The sequence below is a fragment of the Lucilia cuprina genome, chromosome 3 (genome assembly GCF_022045245.1).
Source record: "Lucilia cuprina isolate Lc7/37 chromosome 3, ASM2204524v1, whole genome shotgun sequence".
In the NCBI taxonomy this organism is placed as follows: domain Eukaryota; kingdom Metazoa; phylum Arthropoda; class Insecta; order Diptera; family Calliphoridae; genus Lucilia; species Lucilia cuprina.
In genome coordinates, this window is record NC_060951.1 from 52,203,974 (window position 1) to 52,222,430 (window position 18,457).

Consider the following 18,457-nt stretch of genomic DNA (forward strand, 5'->3'; position numbering starts at 1 on the left):
GTTCTGTTTGTGCCAGTGAAATGTATGAAATATTAACGAAATGGAAAAAAAATTAAAGACAACAATAAGTAATAAAAAAATGCAAAACTTTAATACAGAAGTTATTCTGAGTAAGAGTTGACGAATACTTAAATACCCTTTTTTTTAAAGAAATAGATAATTAATATATGCATTTTTAAAAGAAGGGTCAGCTTTAAAAGAAGTTTATACAATTTTAGAATTTGCTTAACATGTGAACAATCTAAACTTTAATATTGTATGAAAAACCTATAAATGGTTTACAACATATTAGGAAAAAAGAAGTTTCTTTACTTTTTGATTTTTTCTTAGTATATCAATTATGAACCGCTTTCTTTGATTATTATCAAATATAATACAAAAAAAATTTATAGCTCCATAGGATGTTACCAATAAATTGATTTACTTTTATAGATCCTCATCATTTGATACCATGAACAATTCTGGTCACCTAAATACACATAAAATAATAACAATAACACCAACAAAAAAATAAAAATATTTTTTCTTCATTGTATACAGTTTTTCATTTCATCCGATATATTCCCATAAAATAAAGCAAAAAAAGTAAAGGAAATTTTCCAAACTACTTTTGGCTTTAAAGAAATAAGAGTACACACAACACAAAAAGTACTTAGAAAAGTTTTGTTTTTACGTTATTTTTTTAAACCACTAAAAGTGTCATAATTCGATGCCCACGAGACGTCTGAATCATCTGCAAAAGAGAATTAGTTTGATATCAACCTTAGCAGAAACAGGAAGAAAGAATTGGATAATACATTTGAAAGTAAAGCTATGTACGTACAACAGTAGGGAGTGACAAACATAAGCAGGGAGTTGTGGAGTAAGATAGACGAAGAACAGTGGACAGATAGATAGATAGATAGATAGATAGATAGATAGATAGATAGATAGATAGATAGATAGATAGATAGATAGATAGATAGATATATAGATAGATAGATAGATAGATAGATAGATAGATAGATAGATAGATAGATAGATAGATAGATAGATAGATAGATAGATAGATAGATAGATAGATAGATAGATAGATAGATAGATAGATAGATAGATAGATAGATAGATAGATAGATAGATAGATAGATAGATAGATAGATAGATAGATAGATAGATAGATAGATAGATAGATAGATAGATAGATAGATAGATAGATAGATAGATAGATAGATAAATTCCAGAAATACTTCGATTTTGTTAACAAAATAAACCATTTCAGCTCACTGTATAGCTGCAACATCACATTGCCAAAACTTTTACACAAATATTTACCAAAGTACAAAACTTTGCAATAATACATGGGACACCTAAACACATACAAATACTATAAATTCATCTTCTATTTTACATCCGTTCATGCCAAAGTTTTGTATTGTAGAAGTATTAGGTTTTTTTTATTTTATTTATATTTCCTCTTTTGCGTCTTCGGTTTCTTGTGGTTTATTCTTTAAAAAATGTCGTTGCAATTGTTCGCTTTATTCTTGTTTTAGTTTTTAGGAAATGCCAAGTTCAAAAGACAGCTGCATTTCTTATTATCATCCCAACCATCATAGACCAACAATTTAGTTTATATTTTTTGTTTTGCTTATAAATTAAAGACGCTGTAAAAAGTTTTGTTTGTGTGTATTTTTTTTAAGGAATTTTTATGTTACTTTTTCCCAAGCATTAGTTTAAACTGATGTCGGAAAAATCTATTGGTATTGATTTTTTGACATGCGGGTTTTTTCAAAAGTCCTGTCCAATTATATAGTATAGTATTAAAGGGATTTCTTAGTTTTTGTTTTTATACCACTAAACTGTGATTATGTCAGTTAAGGTGAGAAAATCTTAGAAAAAGTTATGGTCAATTGGTTATTTAAGGCAAATTAAATCCGCCTATTATTGTAAATATATGAAAACTTATTATCTTATAATTATTCGTATATTTCAAATGCAGAGGAAATTTTAAGAAAAACTTATTTTATACCTTACAATCTGGCAGCACTATTATTATTAGAATTTTAGCCTTATGATATGCAATTTTTAAATACATTTTTAAATAAGAAAGCTGCCAGATTCTTTCAGTTGTGTTAGTAGATCAACTGAATAATGTATATATGTACATTAAAAAGGCCTGCACAAGACTACAACATTGCGACAATTTGTTAAAAATGATCATGTGACCCATTTTTAGCAAATGGTCGCATTATTTTTGTCTCGAAGTCTCGAGTTTCTTTTTAATTAGGCGATTTAAAAAAATAAATCCGACTAGTAGTTTTAAATCAACTTTCTGAAAGCCTTATATATAATAGGAAATAAGTCTTAAATCAATTTACGAGATTTACTTTAAGATTCTCAAAAATCACATATAATAACATATTTGTTATTTTCCATTTCAGTCGTCTAAGTATAAAAATTGTTGATTGAAATTGTTTATTTCTATTAAAACTGAAATCTGTTTGAACTAATTATAAAATATTGATAACCTTTTAATATTAAATGTCATTATTTGCAATTCAAAGATCTATTATTGTAGTAAACTAGAAGTATACGTAGATATTCTACAATTTCTTTAGAATCTAGATTGTATAAAAACTTTTATAAACAAGTAAATAAACAAATATATATGATTAATGCACTTCAAAAGTTTAACAATTTTTTTCTGAAAGTAAAAGTCATATTATACTTTCAAAATTAACCTGAAGTAAATCAATATGGTAAATGATGATGAAGAATTTATGTATTTTTTAGCGTTTAAGAATTTCTTAGAGAAGGAAGATTTCGTTATATGCATATAGGCAATTTAGTGTCAAGTGACTTATCTCAAAAAATCGATTTGACTCCGATTTGCATCAAAGTTAGACATGAAGACAGTTATCTAAACTCCTTTTTTGCCAGATCTAAAAGATGAAAAGTTACACTAATTTGTATGACCAAAATGACCAACTTTGACCAAGTCTTAGTTCATGAGTTCTTAACCGATAGAGCTAAAAATCTGGGTCTGACGTAGTTCAAGTCTTGATGAAAATTTCATCCAAATCGATTTTTTGAGTCGGGTCACTAGCCACAAAATTGCACAAATGAATATTTCAAATACAATTACACAAACATGGATGTGTGTATGTAACTGTAAACAATTTAAACAAATTTCAACACCTCTTAACATTAAAATAAAATTAATAAATTTTATCACGTATTTACAAATTTTCAAATTATAGAGAATATCAAAATTTATATCAAAAAATTTCCCACAACAACACAATTATTGATCAATTTTGATATAAGTGTAAATGTATCACTTTTATAGCAGTATATATAACCTAACAAATCTACTTTAATTAAATAGTTGATTTTTCTTCGCCTTCCATACGCCCCTCCAACCACAAAAAATGACTAACAAATATTAAAAAAAAATCTCTATATTTAATACATATGAAATATACAATTATGACAATGAATAAAACGTAATAAAAACATGACTTTTAAACAATTGAATGATTTATTTAATTGAGTTAGGGCATTGACGAAAAACAAAAAATTAATTCGTTGCTGGGAAATTTAGTTGAAAAATTTGCAAATTTTGTTTATTATTATAATTAGGGTAAACAATTAAAAGTTAGTGGTTAAACACAATTATAAACAATATTATATGATGGATATTTTTAAATAAGTATTTCATTGACAAATAAAATAATTAAAATTTATTCTATGTAGTAACATGTAGACGGCATTGCACCAACAAGCAACATTTAACTAAAATATGACTTATTCATAATAATTTATCAAAGGTTTATAGAACAAATTTTGTATGAATATTTTTCTTATAAATATAAATATATATATATATATATATATATTTTTAAAAACCAGAAAACTGAAGGTGATAAAAAAATGCTAGTCACTTAGTAGTATCTTGTACTCACCATCGATAATTACCCGTGATTCATAAGTATAATTGTGTATACGTGAATGAAAAATAAACTGGTTTTAAACTTAATTAAAAAATAATTAATTAAAAAAATAGATTGCTTCCTCATTTTTACACCATTTTCACGACTTTCAAAAATAATTAACTTAGTAGAGCTTACAGATTATCTATTATAGTAAAACTGTTTATAGGGGGAATTGAACTCGCACTCCCATAATTATATGAATATAAAATGCGATATATTGTTAAATATACATTGCGAAATCGATTTAGAGATATAAGATTTCCAGTAGTTTGTTATTCACAAAAGACAAATCTGTTTCTAAGTCCCGGGTTACATAGAAATACTTTTGTTGAAGTTGCCTTTAATTCCAGGCAGAGAAACTTTTGTGTCAGCAACAACATGTTTCCGAGCCAATTTGTGATTATCTCGTCAAATTTGACGTTTTGAAACCTAGTCTATATTAGTCTATAGTCTAGTCTATAGTATAGTCTATAGTATAGTCTATAGTATAGTCTATAGTCTAGTCTATAGTCTAGTCTATATTCTAGTCTATAGTCTAGTCTATAGTCTAGTCTATATTCTAGTCTATAGTCTAGTCTATAGTCTAGTCTATAGTCTAGTCTATAGTCTAGTCTATAGTCTATAGTCTATAGTCTAGTCTATAGTCTAGTCTATAGTCTAGTCTATAGTCTAGTCTATAGTCTAGTCTATAGTCTAGTCTATAGTCTAGTCTATAGTCTAGTCTATAGTCTAGTCTATAGTCTAGTCTATAGTCTAGTCTATAGTCTAGTCTATAGTCTAGTCTATAGTCTAGTCTATAGTCTAGTCTATAGTCTAGTCTATAGTCTAGTCTATAGTCTAGTCTATAGTCTAGTCTATAGTCTAGTCTATAGTATAGTCTAGAGTATAGTCTAGAGTATAGTCTTCAGCCTAGTCTATAGTGTACTCTATAGTCTAGTCAATAGTCCAGTCTATTGTCTAGTCTATTTTTCTAGTCTATAGTCTAGTCTATAGTCTAGTCTATAGTCTAGTCTATAGTCTAGTCTATAGTCTAGTCTATAGTCTAGTCTATAGTCTAGTCTATAGTCTAGTCTATTGTCTAGTCTATAGTCTAGTCCATGGTCTAGTCTATAGTCTAGTCCATAGTCTAGTCTATATTTCAGTCTATAATATAGTTTATAGTTTAGGTCATAGTCTAGTTATTCTATAATCTAGTCAATAACATAATGAGTAGTCTTGTCTATAGTCTAGTCGATAGTCTATTGACTAAAAGTTTTGATAAATAAATTATACATTTTTAATAACACAAAAATGAATTCAGTACTTTTAATAATAAAAAGTACTATTCCATTAGTACCATATAGACATCAAGATGAATTTTTAAGGTTTTTCAAATGATGTCAGACTTGATATATGTATCTTTTTAAAGCAGTGCTGTCATATTAAAAAATTGTAATCCATAATTAAAATACTGATAAGTTCTTATATATTTAAAGAATTAAATTTGTGTATGTATGTTTGCATAATAAATGTCGCATACTGTAAATTTTATATTCAAACACAAACCGATCCAAAAGATTAAGATTTCCCAAAATATTTTCGAAATTGTAAACATACACTGCAAAATTTTAAGTGGAAAAGTAAATAAGCGCTAACCTGTTTAACTTACTAATTGTTTACACTCACAAACTATTTTTAGTAAATTTTTACAATATTTTTTTTTAATGTTTGTTGAGATGATATTTATTTTCCTCTTCTTAAGCAATATTAATGAAATTCTTTTGGAATTTCATGTCAGTATATTACGGTAAAATAATGATAATAATAAAATTTTATAATTATAAAATCAAAAATGAACTAAAACAACAGCAACCCATAAGTTATTTTAAAACGAAAACAACGATAAAAAAAACTTAAGTCTCGTCTTAAATACTATTAAAACTGGTCTTACTTGTCGTAAAAAATATTCTACTGTTTATTTGTTTGATTTTTTTTACCGACCACTTCAACTCAATGTCAGCTAAAAGCGTGTACCAGTACGAGGTACAATAAACCTTATTTGTATTCAAAGTACGTATTACATGCAATTGATTCGTTATTAAGCTATTTTTTATCCATATCTATTGCTTGTAGGTACATACGTAGGTATATTCTTCCTAGATCTAAATCGCGTTTAAAATTAACTCACATTCATACACATTTTGGCAACACTTTATTTTTAAACACAAAAATTAAAAGTATTCTATTTTTTATAAAATGAATAAAAAAAACTTAACATCATACAGCTATACGGCAATGTTTTCTTGTATGATCAAGAGCTTGGCCTGGCGGACAGGGATCATTATTCTGCAAAAGGAAACGATCATCAAAACCTTCTGGTTCAACATTTCGCGATTTGGTTGTGTTTTGCTCACCTGTTGTTGATTTTGCAGGCACTTCGGGCTTGTTATCGGTTTGGCCGGGTAGAGGGGCTAAAGGTACCTTCTCCATTGGCTCACTAGCAAGAAGAGTATCGGCTGGTTTATCATCAATAGGTTTATTATCATCTGTTAGCTTATGTTTGACTTCGTCATATTTCTTGGCCACTGTATTACCGAATTCTTTGGCTGATGTAGCGATTTTATCTCCAAGTGGCTTAACGGCTTCGTAACCATCTTCTGCTCCCTTTTTGACCGTTTGGTAGGTATCTTCGGCTCCTTTCTTAATTTGACAACCCACCTTCTTGAACCAGCTGTCGTCCTCTTTTACCTCATCTTCACAGTCGGCCCTAACACTAGTGGCGGACAAAACTATCAATGCAAAAAATGCCCAAATTATATATGATTTCATTTTGATTATTTTTCTTTATTTTATTGTTAATCTTTAAATATTTTTTCGGTCTATATATTTTTTCACAGGTTGTTTTCAGTAGCACTGTCTCTTTCAAACTGTTTCTTATATGTTGTTGTGATCAAAATTATACTTGGTAAAAGTAACTGTTGCTGTTTATTTTAAAATTAAATTATACATGTATGTATTCGTTATTAAATGAGCATTCGTGATCACAAATTTAAGAGAATTTAATTAAGATTTTAGCTCAGTTTATTTAAACCCGTTTTTCTTGATCTCTTAGTTTAGCGTTATATTAAGTCAGTTGTATAAAAGACTTTATTTTTATACCCTTCACTACTTTAGTGGGGACTGTATATTTAATTTATGCTGATGTTTGTAGCTCATTTTATGGTCCTATACCCAACTTGAAGTATACTAATCGTCACAATTAAATCTTGTAATCAAACCACAGATCGCAATTTTGAGATGATCCGGACCGGACCCCTAAATTGAGCTTCAGAGCCAATGATTAAAAATATACTAATATCATTACCAAAATAGCCACAGCTTCTTTTTATATACGAATAATACGAACAAATTTTGATAAGATCGGTTCATATTTGACCGTAGCCCTCATATATAAAATCATTCAGAATGTCAGTAATCAATTGTTTGCTTATATTTTGTTTACGATTTTTCCCATTAAGGAAATACAAATGTATATCTTTTAAATTCAGTGCATATTGGTTCATTTATTGGCCCATGTTTTCATACGGTGGATTTGAGTGAATGTTTGTTTGCTTCATATAAAACAGATCATAAATCCCACAAAATTTCGTATTAATTGGTACTGTGATAAAATTCGATTATATAAATTGCACAACGACAGCAAACATAATAGAACTGAAATATCTTTATTGTTTACTTTAACGTCGTTATAACCTGATCTAACTGTACTTTATTATATACTTTATAAAAGTACAGTCTATTTTAAGGGCTTTAGTTAAATCTAAGTATTTATTACTGAACTGCAGCGTTTTGAAAAATACAGAAGTGAACATGAAATTTCCAAAATTACCCGACAATATCTTCCGAAAAAAATCCCGGGAAAACTAAGCTCTAATGAGTTTATAATACTAATAAATTTCTTATTTATGTATATTATATTATATTTTAGAATTAATATATTTAAACAATTTCTTATAATTAATCAGATTTTAAGAAATAAAATTAGATCTAATACACACCAGATCGCCATATGACAACACTTTGCAAAAATCGAGCAGTAAATTTACATTATGAAAATTTAACCAAACCATTGCTTATACCAAGGCAATTCATTTGTATTTTCTGTTCTTTTAGATTCACTGACCTTAAAATATAGTATGAAGTTATATTGATTTTACTTGTTTTAATATATATTTTAGATATGATATTTTACCATTTTCTGATATGGCTTAGGTTTCACATTTTGATTGGTAAATCTACCATTTACATTTCCAATTTGTTTGCGATAATTATTAACACATCTTCCATCGTGTCTCAGAATTACACAATTTGCAGGTATATCTTTTACGGTACACTCAATCGTTTGTAATTCGAATATCAACATCATAATTAAAAAAAGTATTGAAAAATATCTTCTGAACATTTTAAAAAAGTTTAAAGTGATCGAAAAAAATAATGTCCGTTTATCTTTAGTTTTAATATCGTACTAGTATAAATTATTAATATGTGGTATTAATATAACAAAAATAATTATTATCAGTTTTGATGGTGATTTACATCAAATGGGTTCTTTTCTAGATATTCTTAAACACATTAGGTTGACTCTAGAGAATATAAAATGCTGTATATGTATAAATTAATTTTCATTGATAACTTTTTTTTTAATTTGAATTTTTGAATATAAAATATGTATGAAGTGGTTATCAGCTTCGTATCATAATAAAAAATATATATATTTTTTGGTGTCTATATATATTTTTTATTTATAAATGATTGATAATAAATTTTATGGGCCATCTTAATAGCCATTTATGTACATATGTATATATGTATTAATTATTAATAAATAGTTTTGTGGTTAGCAATTTTGTATATTATCTGAAGTTAAGCTCTTTATATTTTTATCCATTCGAAAAAGTTCGTTTCTTATCTTAATAATTTGTATACCCTTTGCCTTCGTGTGAAGAGTGTATATGAGTTTGTCGTTCCCTTAGAAATTTCCGCAATATAATTTTCCGACCCTATAAAGTATACATATTCAGGATCCTTATAAATAACGAAGTTTTTTAAGCCTTGTTCGTTTGTTTATCTGTTGAAATCAATTTTCTGAAGAGTTCGGATATCTCCGTGATCTGAATCTTCAATAATTCTATCAGACATAAGTTCGGAAAGAACGATATTTAAGATTAGAAAAATCAGTAAATTAATAACAAAGATATGAGCAAAAATCCGAGACAATCTCTGAAAATTATATTAAAAATTTGTACTTTCTATTAGTTTAAAAGGTTCCTTTAATATGTTCTTTAATATTGAACCTAGAAACATGAAATTAAGCATGTACCGCCTGTAGTAAGTGAGAACACATAAAGTGGAGACTTTTTCGTTCTTCAAATGGTGCTTTATTGAATTTTATATAATATTAAAAATGGACACATGAAAGTAGACTTTGTAGTACCTGGATTAAGTGAGAACCAAGAAAAATTGACACTAGTACATTTTCGTACTTCAAAAGGTACTTTTTGAATTTTCTATAATATTAAACCTAGAAACTTGAAACATATCATGTAGGGTCTGTAGTAAGAGAGAACCTATAATTGGAGATTTTTTTGGTACTTTTTCGTTCTTCAAAATATACTTTTTGAATAAAAAATCTATAAAAAGGGACTTTAGATACTGTTTCATTCTGCAAGTAGTATATATTTGTTTTTCTTAATACTCTATGGCGCAGTCGAATAATGAACTATTTTCAAAAAAAAAAAAAAAAAACAAGTATGGATGTATAGTTGGGCATAGCCGACTATATGATACCCTACACCAGTCAGTATGTAAAAAATTATGATTATTAAAAAAAGCATTTGAATTGATTTTTAACTTTATTCCGTTATATTTTTACTTATTTTTGGCAAAAAAATAGATTTTCTACAAGATGGCTCAAAGGGGAGTTGGGGAAAATATGTGCCTGGTCTTATAAATGTTGGTAGATGAATTAACGTCTAATTCAAAGTTATTAATGTAGAATTTAAAAGTGTTATTAGTGTGTATAGCTTTGACCTTCAAGTCATTTTTTGAATGGAGTTTTTTTATGGGGGCTACTGTCAAAAGATGCCCGATCATTACAAAAATTAGTAATTTCATTAGATGTTCTATAAAACTAAGTTTTGTTGACTTTTGTTGACATAATAGAACATATAACTTAATGAGCCTAAAGACCTTATTCAGGCAGTTACATAGGGGGCTAGGCGAAATAATGGAACGATTTTATACATTTTCAATATTCTTCGTCCTTGGTCCAAAAAAGAGTATGTGCCAAATTTCATCCAATTATCTTGAAAATTGCGAGCTGTACCTTGCGCACAAGGTTTACATGGACAGACAGCCAGACGGACGGACATAGCTTAATTAACTCAGAACGATTGTAAACCGATTGGTATATTTTAAGGTGGGTATAGGACGAATATTTTTGTATGTTACAAACATCAGTACAAACCCAATATACCCTCCCTATAAACAAATTAAAATAAACAAATATACATATAGATTATTCGTATTTGCCACATAAAGTACTTTAGAATGACAAGATATCTTTCGTATATTTTTAAGGTATATTTAGTACATATGCATTAATTAAAACTACTTTTTTAGTCCACCTCTATCCCAAGAATCTTAAAAGACCATCTACCCATGCACCGGCTTCAGGAACAGTTTTCTAAAATGATTAATGAATAATTTAAAATGTGATTAAACCAAGTTTGTATAATAAATCGTGTAATGTTCTCAATCATACAGCAAAATTTTATCATATAAATGATGCGACTTTGCGGTGTGATTAGCACGATTTGAAATCAATAAAATCTTGTGTGGTAAAAATATATATTTTCGCTTACTCACCTCTGGTGCTACAAATGGTTGCAATTCAAAAGTATTCGTACTCTCAGACATATTTAAAATATCTTTGATTTGTGCATTGTTTATTTTCTTGTCAATACAACTGCCAGTGTGTTTTATATGTCGGCAAGGTACTCCCAATATAAGTCTTCTTTGACGACTCGAATTTACAATCTTGGAAGTTGGAAAACAATTTATAAACTCTAAGTCCAGACAAACAAATATTAAACAGATTAATATTATTTTATTGACCATTATTAGACAATTCCGCCAAGACAAGTGAAGTGTATGATTATTGTTTTTAAAATAAAAAACAAATACTCATGTATAGTGTATAAAGTGGCCAAAATGTATATATGTAAATAAGTAGGGGCTGCCATAAGGTCTTGTTTATTAAATTATTTATGAAAAAAACTGCCAAAAGGTGGGGTTTTATAATGCCAATAATTTGTTATTTTATGGAAGATAACCCAGCGGAAAGATCTTCTTATGTTTTAATAATTTTAAAATTAGAAATCTTCTTGTTATTGCCAAATAGTATGAATGGGCCTAAGTGGACCATACATCGATTTATAATTTTATAATTTTTTTTGTTTTGAATTAAATCAACTTTCAAAATACTACAGATATCATATTTTTTACATGATGTATTCGTATATCCTGATATTAGTGAAAATAGTATTTTTTACCATGAAATGATAAGTAACATATAATAATATTTCTTTCCCGAATATTATAATATTAACTTGGCAACCCTTTAATCGATGATTCATTATCTAGTTCTTCGCTACACAAAGTAATGTAAGGATAAGTAAGTTAATGTTATCATTTGTAATTTCATTCACCATCTGGAAATGTATAAGCGATGTCCGTCTATAGGTTAAAATAAACTAAACACCATAGTTCAAAATCTATGAACAGACTTTTTATTAAAACTTCATCATAATCGGTCCTTAGTCGGTATGTGATGTTATGAAAAATCCCTGACAATTTTATATATTTTTTTCGGATGCATTTCTGAAGTTATGTTCCATATATAAATTTATATATTGATTAAATGATCTTTGCAAATTGACTTTAACATAAGTACATTTTTGAAGATGTTCATTAAAAAATTATTTTTTGCAAAAAAAATTAAATATTTTTAAGAGAAGAGTATTTAAGATTCGTTAATGCCCTTAAAAGTAATTACCTTTTTTAATTATTGGCTAAAAACTGTAACTCAACCAAATAAATGTTTCAAATTAAAAACCGCAAACACTCATTGATAAAAGTTGAATTTTTTAACAGTACAAAATACTGATTAAAGTTAAAGTTTGGTTTTAGAATTAAAAGAGAATTATTGAATTGTATTCTGACCAAAATTCATAATAAACCGATTTGGGTTTGGTTGTACTTTGTTACAAATCACAAAACAAATTTTAAAATCTTTTTGCAATAGTGTAGGGTATAAAAAAGATGCTACAAACACTAATGCGGTTAAAGAAATTATTTTCTTTACTCAATATTACAACTGATACAATCATCCATTCAATCAATAAAAGTTGTTATTGGATGATGATTAATAGGAAATGTGGAACACGCTTGAATAAAACTTGAATCTCAGCGTAAGTATTTATACAGCAAATATATATGATGAAGATGATTATGTTGGTTGCAAAAAGCAGCAAAAAAAAAAAAAAAAAGTTTAATAATATGTTGAACACAATAAAAGGTAAAAATCATGATTTGACCATAAACTACCAAAACATGACAGTTACTTAACCACTTTTTTAGTTTCTTTCTTATTGTTGTTATAAAGTTCTTACCAAATGGTAAAAGCAGCAGCTTCAACATGATCATTATTCTTTCGCCCATTATTGCAGCCACTCTAACAACTTGCAAGTAAACAGTTTAAATTGAAGTTTTATAAAGCAAACAACATACTTGTCTGTTAGTAGAACAGTTTGTGCTGTCAGACAAGGATACAAAAAAATATAACGAATAAAGGATATCTATCTACAATAACAACATGAAATCTCTATATATTTTTATGGGAATTTTCATACCTTTACTCTTCAAGAATGTGACTAACGTAGATACAGCTGCTGTTATATGCTCCGAAGACAAACCCACGGTAGACTTGGCGGACCGTAAAACATATGCGGATACCAGTAGCGAAGATTACAATATTAACAGCAAGAATAAAGAAGGAAATAAAAATTCTTTAAATAAACTATTTCACAATATACAATGTACATTGGAAAAAGCTAAACCCTGGGTGGCTGAATTAAAACAGGAAGCCAAACGTTTAGAAGAAGCTGCTAAACTATTGGGATTAGGTATATTAAATTCCTTTGGTGAATTTGTTGATAAATTAGTGGAAGAAACTGTTGAGACTTCGACAAAAAACCCAAACAATTCTACTCTTAGTGGCGATGGCGCTGTTAATTCAACTGCAGAAACTGGTAATGAGGAAATTTCACAATATTTGTGTCCAGAAGGATTTATAGCCGATCATAATGGTATATGTGAACGTATTGATTAAACGAGGTTATTTTATGTATTTAGTGTAAATTCTTAATAACAAATAAGAAATAAAAATTTAAAAAATATCAAATACAAACATAAAAGCGATTTTGTTATGGGAAAAAAATGAAACGAAATTTGATCAGCAGAAAAACAAAACAACTAAGAATATTTATTTTAAACTGTTTTTGTGATCAGTTGTAATTGTTTGAAAAAAATAGTAAAAATTTTACTTCACTTTAGTTTTCTATTAATAAAGTATTATTGTTAAAAAAAAAAAAAAAACAAAAAACATATATAGGCTGTAGAATCTTAAACTTTGCTCGAAGAGATAAAATAGTAAAAAACTGTGATCACTTAAATTTTCTATAAAAATTTTGAATTGTGTGTCAAAAACTGTAAATTAGCTGTAGATCCATAAGTAATGCTCCATTTGAGAAAATCTTTGTTTTTCGATTTGAAAGAAAACGCTCTCGAAACATAATGTATATAACATACAAGTCCGAAATTCGAAATCGAAATTTCTTTCGAATCGAGATACAGAGTAACCTCCTAGCTATCACTTAATTTTTTAAAACAATAACCACTATAGTGGGTAGGATATTATGCGTTTGTGCTGATATTTGTAATATCCACAAATATTAGTCCTACACCCACCTTAAAGTATACCAATCGGCACATAATCACTTTTTGAGTCAATCCGTCCTATATCCGTCCGTTCGTCGGATGTGTTCATGTAAAGCTACTGCGCAGGCCGCAATTTTTAAGATAATTTATGAAATTTGACCCAAGGACGCTACTAAAAATGCTTAAAATGGGTCCAATATTTCGCCTAGCCCCCATACAACCGCATCCCCGAATAGGGCTTTTGAGCTCATAAGTATGTTAAATGTTATATTATGTTAACAAAAATCGTCAAAACTTAGTCTTATAGAAGTTTAAACGACACTGCCGATTCTGGTAATGATTGAGTCTCATTTTACCCTAGCCCCCATACAAATCCCCCTTCAGAAAATTACTTGAAGGTCAAAATTTACTTATAAACACTAATAACAGGATTAAATTCTACATAAATAACTTTGAAGTAGACGTAAATTCCTCCACCAACATCTGTAATTGTAATGACTCGTGAAAGGTATTATGGTTGGCCATGCCCGACTATACTTTTCTATTTGTTTAATGTAGAAATTAAATCGTCTGCCAGCCAATCTTTAAATTGAGAAAAAATCTGCGATCACTTAAATTTTCTATGATCAAGTTAATGTTCTATCAAATCTCCATTTTTTTATGAAAAACCTAAAATTCTTAAAAAATTATCTCATTCGAAAGGAAACAAAAAAATGTGATCCTTAAATATTCTATTAAAAATATATTTTCTGTTATCAAAAGTATGATTAAAGATCCTTAAGTAACGCTCCTATAGAGAAAACAGTGAAAATCTGTGACATCCTCATATTTCAATCAGAAATTAATTTTAGCATGAAGAACTTAAAATAACAATTGAGAAAATTATTTATCAGAAACAAAAAGTTCCCTAAAATTCAATATGAAAATCGCCAGTATCATTTAGATTTTTTAAACCTAAGTTTTTCTACGCGAAAAAGTCGACAGATTTGAATTAATAGAAGTATATGTATCAAATTATCTTGAAAAATTGAGACCTGTAACGTTTAGTGCTAAATCTACTCAGAAAGTGATTCTGAACCTATTGGTATACTTTAAGGTGGAACAGACGCATATAACCCTTCCCCCATAGCGCTTTGTGGTATAAAAATAAGTCCAGTAGTGCAGCTCAGGATCAGCAAATATCAATATGAAAATCATAAAATCTGTTAAAATTCTTTAAGGAAGGTTTAAATCGGGAGAAGTCTTATAATACTTGTAATACTAAAGTGATGAATTTTTTTAATTAAAAATCTATACATTTTGAGAACCGAACATAATTTAAGTGTTAAATTACGGGAAATGTCGCTTACAAAAGGCTTGTTTATCATTAAAACAGAAACAATCATAAAATTATTTTCGTTTTATTTTTACATTTTATGCTAAATATATCATTTAACAATTATATATAAAAACACACACATGTAATCTTAAAAACTATTTTAGAAACTTTGGTTTACATTTACTTTTTATTTTGTTTGTTGTTTTTTTACAATACAGCACTTTCTTATCATGTGATATTCTTTCTCTTCTCTTTTACAATACAATACTTTTTTCCTTCGTTAATTTATGGTTCTTAATTTACTTTCGTAATTTACTGCAATTACCCAAAGAATCCAATATATGACCATGACCACATTCCTGATCAGCTTTTAATATATCAGGATTAATTAGTTCAACATTTTCCAAAAAGAACTTCTTATCGGACACAACCATTTCATCGGAATCTTTATGTAAACGATCCTTAAAATCATGGAATTTTACTTTTAAATCCGAACCAACTTCTTTGGCTTTAGTGGTGAATTTCTTGACACCTTCCTTAACGTTTTCATTGATTTTTTCGGCATTCTGCTTGAAACTTTCACCAAATTTCTTTGCACCTCTCTTCACTTCACATCCTATCTTCTTAAAGAAATCGCCTATTTTATCTCCTGTATCTTCAGCGCTAGCTATTTTAGGTCCAATGCCGGGTATTTCACTTAAGGATGGTAAAATTTTCTCATCACATTCCAAAAGATCAGCTTTTGAGGGTATTATCAGAAGTGAAAGTATTAGAATACTTAGAGCAATTAAATGTTTCATTTTTATAGTTTTTATTTTTTTTTTAACTTCAAATATTTTGTTTGACTTAAAATTTCACTGCAAGTCGAATTTTTTTTCGTATATTTCCGTTGGTGTATCGCGAAAAACTGATTGTATTATGTTGACAAATTTTAACTGAACGCTTTATTTATTTAGTTGCCTTCAAATATAATTTTCTTTCTTTTTTGTTATTGTTAATTTTATGTTTTTTTTTTTTTTTCATCTGTATTTTAAGTGGCTGCCGAGTACGACTTGAGTTTTAATTCAATCAAGAAAATTATCTTCCCTTTTCTACCCCTCGCATACGTCATGTAGAGCAATATTTGTGAAGTGTAAATTGTTAGCATTTTTACACCCTACACCACTTTAGTGGGGAGGGTATATTGAGTTTGTGCTGATGTTTATAACGCATAATAATAAAATACCCACCTTAAAGTATACCAATTGGCTCAGATTCGCTTTCAAGTGCCATACTAGCCTTGATGAACCCCATGAACTTTATAATAATAGGGCTTCATTAGATCCTAGCTCCTATAAAAATCTCCCTTCAAAGTTTGACTTAAATGTACACAATTTTTTTTCATCAATAAATGGCTTAAGTATATCTGAGGCAAGGTACAATTCATCTTAAATGATTTATTATAAACTTAATTATATTTTATTTTAGTAACAGTTGTAGGGTTTTCTATGGTCAGCCTCGCACGACTTTAATTTCGTACTTGTTTTGTTTGGCTTTGTTTACACTCAAAGTAAATAATTAATCATTTTAAAAATATTAGTAGAGTTTAAAATTTATCAAAATTTGAGGTATTTATGTAAACATTTTTATTCCCATCGTCGAAATATTGATCATAGTATATATATATTCTTGGTCCTTATTCTATATAAATTTTAAGACGATCTAGCCATGCCTGTCTGTTGAAAGGACTATAGAGTTGCAACGAAAAGAGATAGAGGGTTAAAATTTTACACAAATATTCCCTACAAATAATGAAAATGGGAAATATTGGTGCACGTTTTCGTATAACCCTCTTACAAGAAAAATAGTTCTTGCAGTAAATAATCTTTTAGCGATGAAATTCGACATAGACATGTTTTATACAAATCCATATCTCTCTACAAAGTTTTGTGAGGATCGGTCAGAAAATCGCCTTCAGAAAATTATTTTAACGCTCATTACAGGCTTAAAACTATAGGTATAGCAACCAAAATCCCTTTAGAAAACGTATGATGATCGATCCTATTCATACCTATTCGATCAAAATATTTTTCTTATTTGTGTGATCAAGACTGATCTATGTATGTATAAAAATCATTTTCCAAAAATGTTTTATTTTATGATAAATAAAAATTACGAACATTTATTTTCGAGTGGTTTCAAACAAATCTCCCGTGTATTTATTATGTGAGAGTAAATTTTTTTAACATTTCATAAAAATTGTAGCAGCAAACTGTAAATGTTCCTCTATTGATCGGCAGTATGCTTGAATGACGAAATAACTGTTGACTGGCTGGAGCTACTTGTGACGCTGTTTGTTATTCAAACAGTTATTTAAAAAAGAATTTCGATACAAAGAAATTCTTACTTGAATACTCAATATAAATTTTATTTTATTAGTATATTGTTTTAGTAAATATTTATTTCATTTAGAGAATTATAAAAAAGTTACAGTTTTATACTTAGAATTTCTTATTAAGACGAACATGAGTCATATATTAATATCATGCTGAAATAAATGCACATGTATTTATTTGCTTCCGCCAAAATATTCTCACTTTCTGCCGGTGCTATAATTTGTTTGGGTACAAATGTTATCAGTGATAATTAAACGAGGGTAGAATTTTTTATATATATTACATATAGGAAGTAAATGTTCAGTTTTTTCATTACATTTGACAGTATAAAATAAAATTAATATAAAATATTATCCAACTCTTCTCAATTTTTTCTTGATTCGTATACTTAGATATGTTTGCACTAGTTTTATCAATTTCAATCCTTCATCTTCATTAAACAGAGTAGAATTAATATGATAAATGTTGTTATTCTTTATTGGCGTGTCCCTATGGCTCCTTTATTTAGGAAGGACAGTTTTTCTCTTTTAAATTCATAATGTGTTTAACGATTTTTGCACTTTTTGCCGAATTGGTAGGTGTTGATACCAAGTTTAATTATCATGTATATACATTTATAAACATTTTAAATCATTTTTAAAATGATCCTCGTATGTATAAAGAAACAGCCTGTTAACATAACAAAAATATTAATAAATTGCTTATCGCAGTCACAAACCTTGATCTTAAAATGCATGTATACAAAAAATCGTATT

The 18,457-nt window shown here is 28.1% G+C and overlaps 4 protein-coding genes across 4 annotated transcripts; 1 reads left to right on the plus strand and 3 right to left on the minus strand.

The window, feature by feature from the left end:
- Positions 1–6,145: 6,145 nt before the first annotated feature.
- Positions 6,146–6,884, minus strand: LOC111683187. The gene is made up of 2 exons (XM_023445238.2): positions 6,365–6,884; positions 6,146–6,296 (listed from the first exon to the last, which is right to left on the minus strand). The coding sequence occupies exons 1-2, from the start codon at positions 6,777–6,779 to the stop codon at positions 6,292–6,294; spliced, it is 420 nt and encodes a 139-aa protein (XP_023301006.1). The 5' UTR covers positions 6,780–6,884; the 3' UTR covers positions 6,146–6,291.
- Positions 6,885–10,528: 3,644 nt separating this feature from the next.
- LOC124418853 lies at positions 10,529–11,163 on the minus strand. Its single transcript, XM_046946540.1, has 2 exons — positions 10,878–11,163; positions 10,529–10,695 (listed from the first exon to the last, which is right to left on the minus strand). The coding sequence occupies exons 1-2, from the start codon at positions 11,127–11,129 to the stop codon at positions 10,639–10,641; spliced, it is 309 nt and encodes a 102-aa protein (XP_046802496.1). The 5' UTR covers positions 11,130–11,163; the 3' UTR covers positions 10,529–10,638.
- A 1,534-nt stretch (positions 11,164–12,697) lies between these two features.
- Positions 12,698–13,496, plus strand: LOC111683183. Its single transcript, XM_046946537.1, has one exon. The coding sequence runs from the start codon at positions 12,886–12,888 to the stop codon at positions 13,399–13,401; it is 516 nt and encodes a 171-aa protein (XP_046802493.1). The 5' UTR covers positions 12,698–12,885; the 3' UTR covers positions 13,402–13,496.
- Positions 13,497–15,579: 2,083 nt separating this feature from the next.
- On the minus strand, positions 15,580–16,256 carry LOC111683188. The gene has a single exon (XM_023445239.2). It carries the CDS (start codon positions 16,125–16,127, stop codon positions 15,627–15,629), a length of 501 nt encoding a protein of 166 aa, XP_023301007.1. The 5' UTR covers positions 16,128–16,256; the 3' UTR covers positions 15,580–15,626.
- Between the last annotated feature and the right edge of the window lie 2,201 nt (positions 16,257–18,457).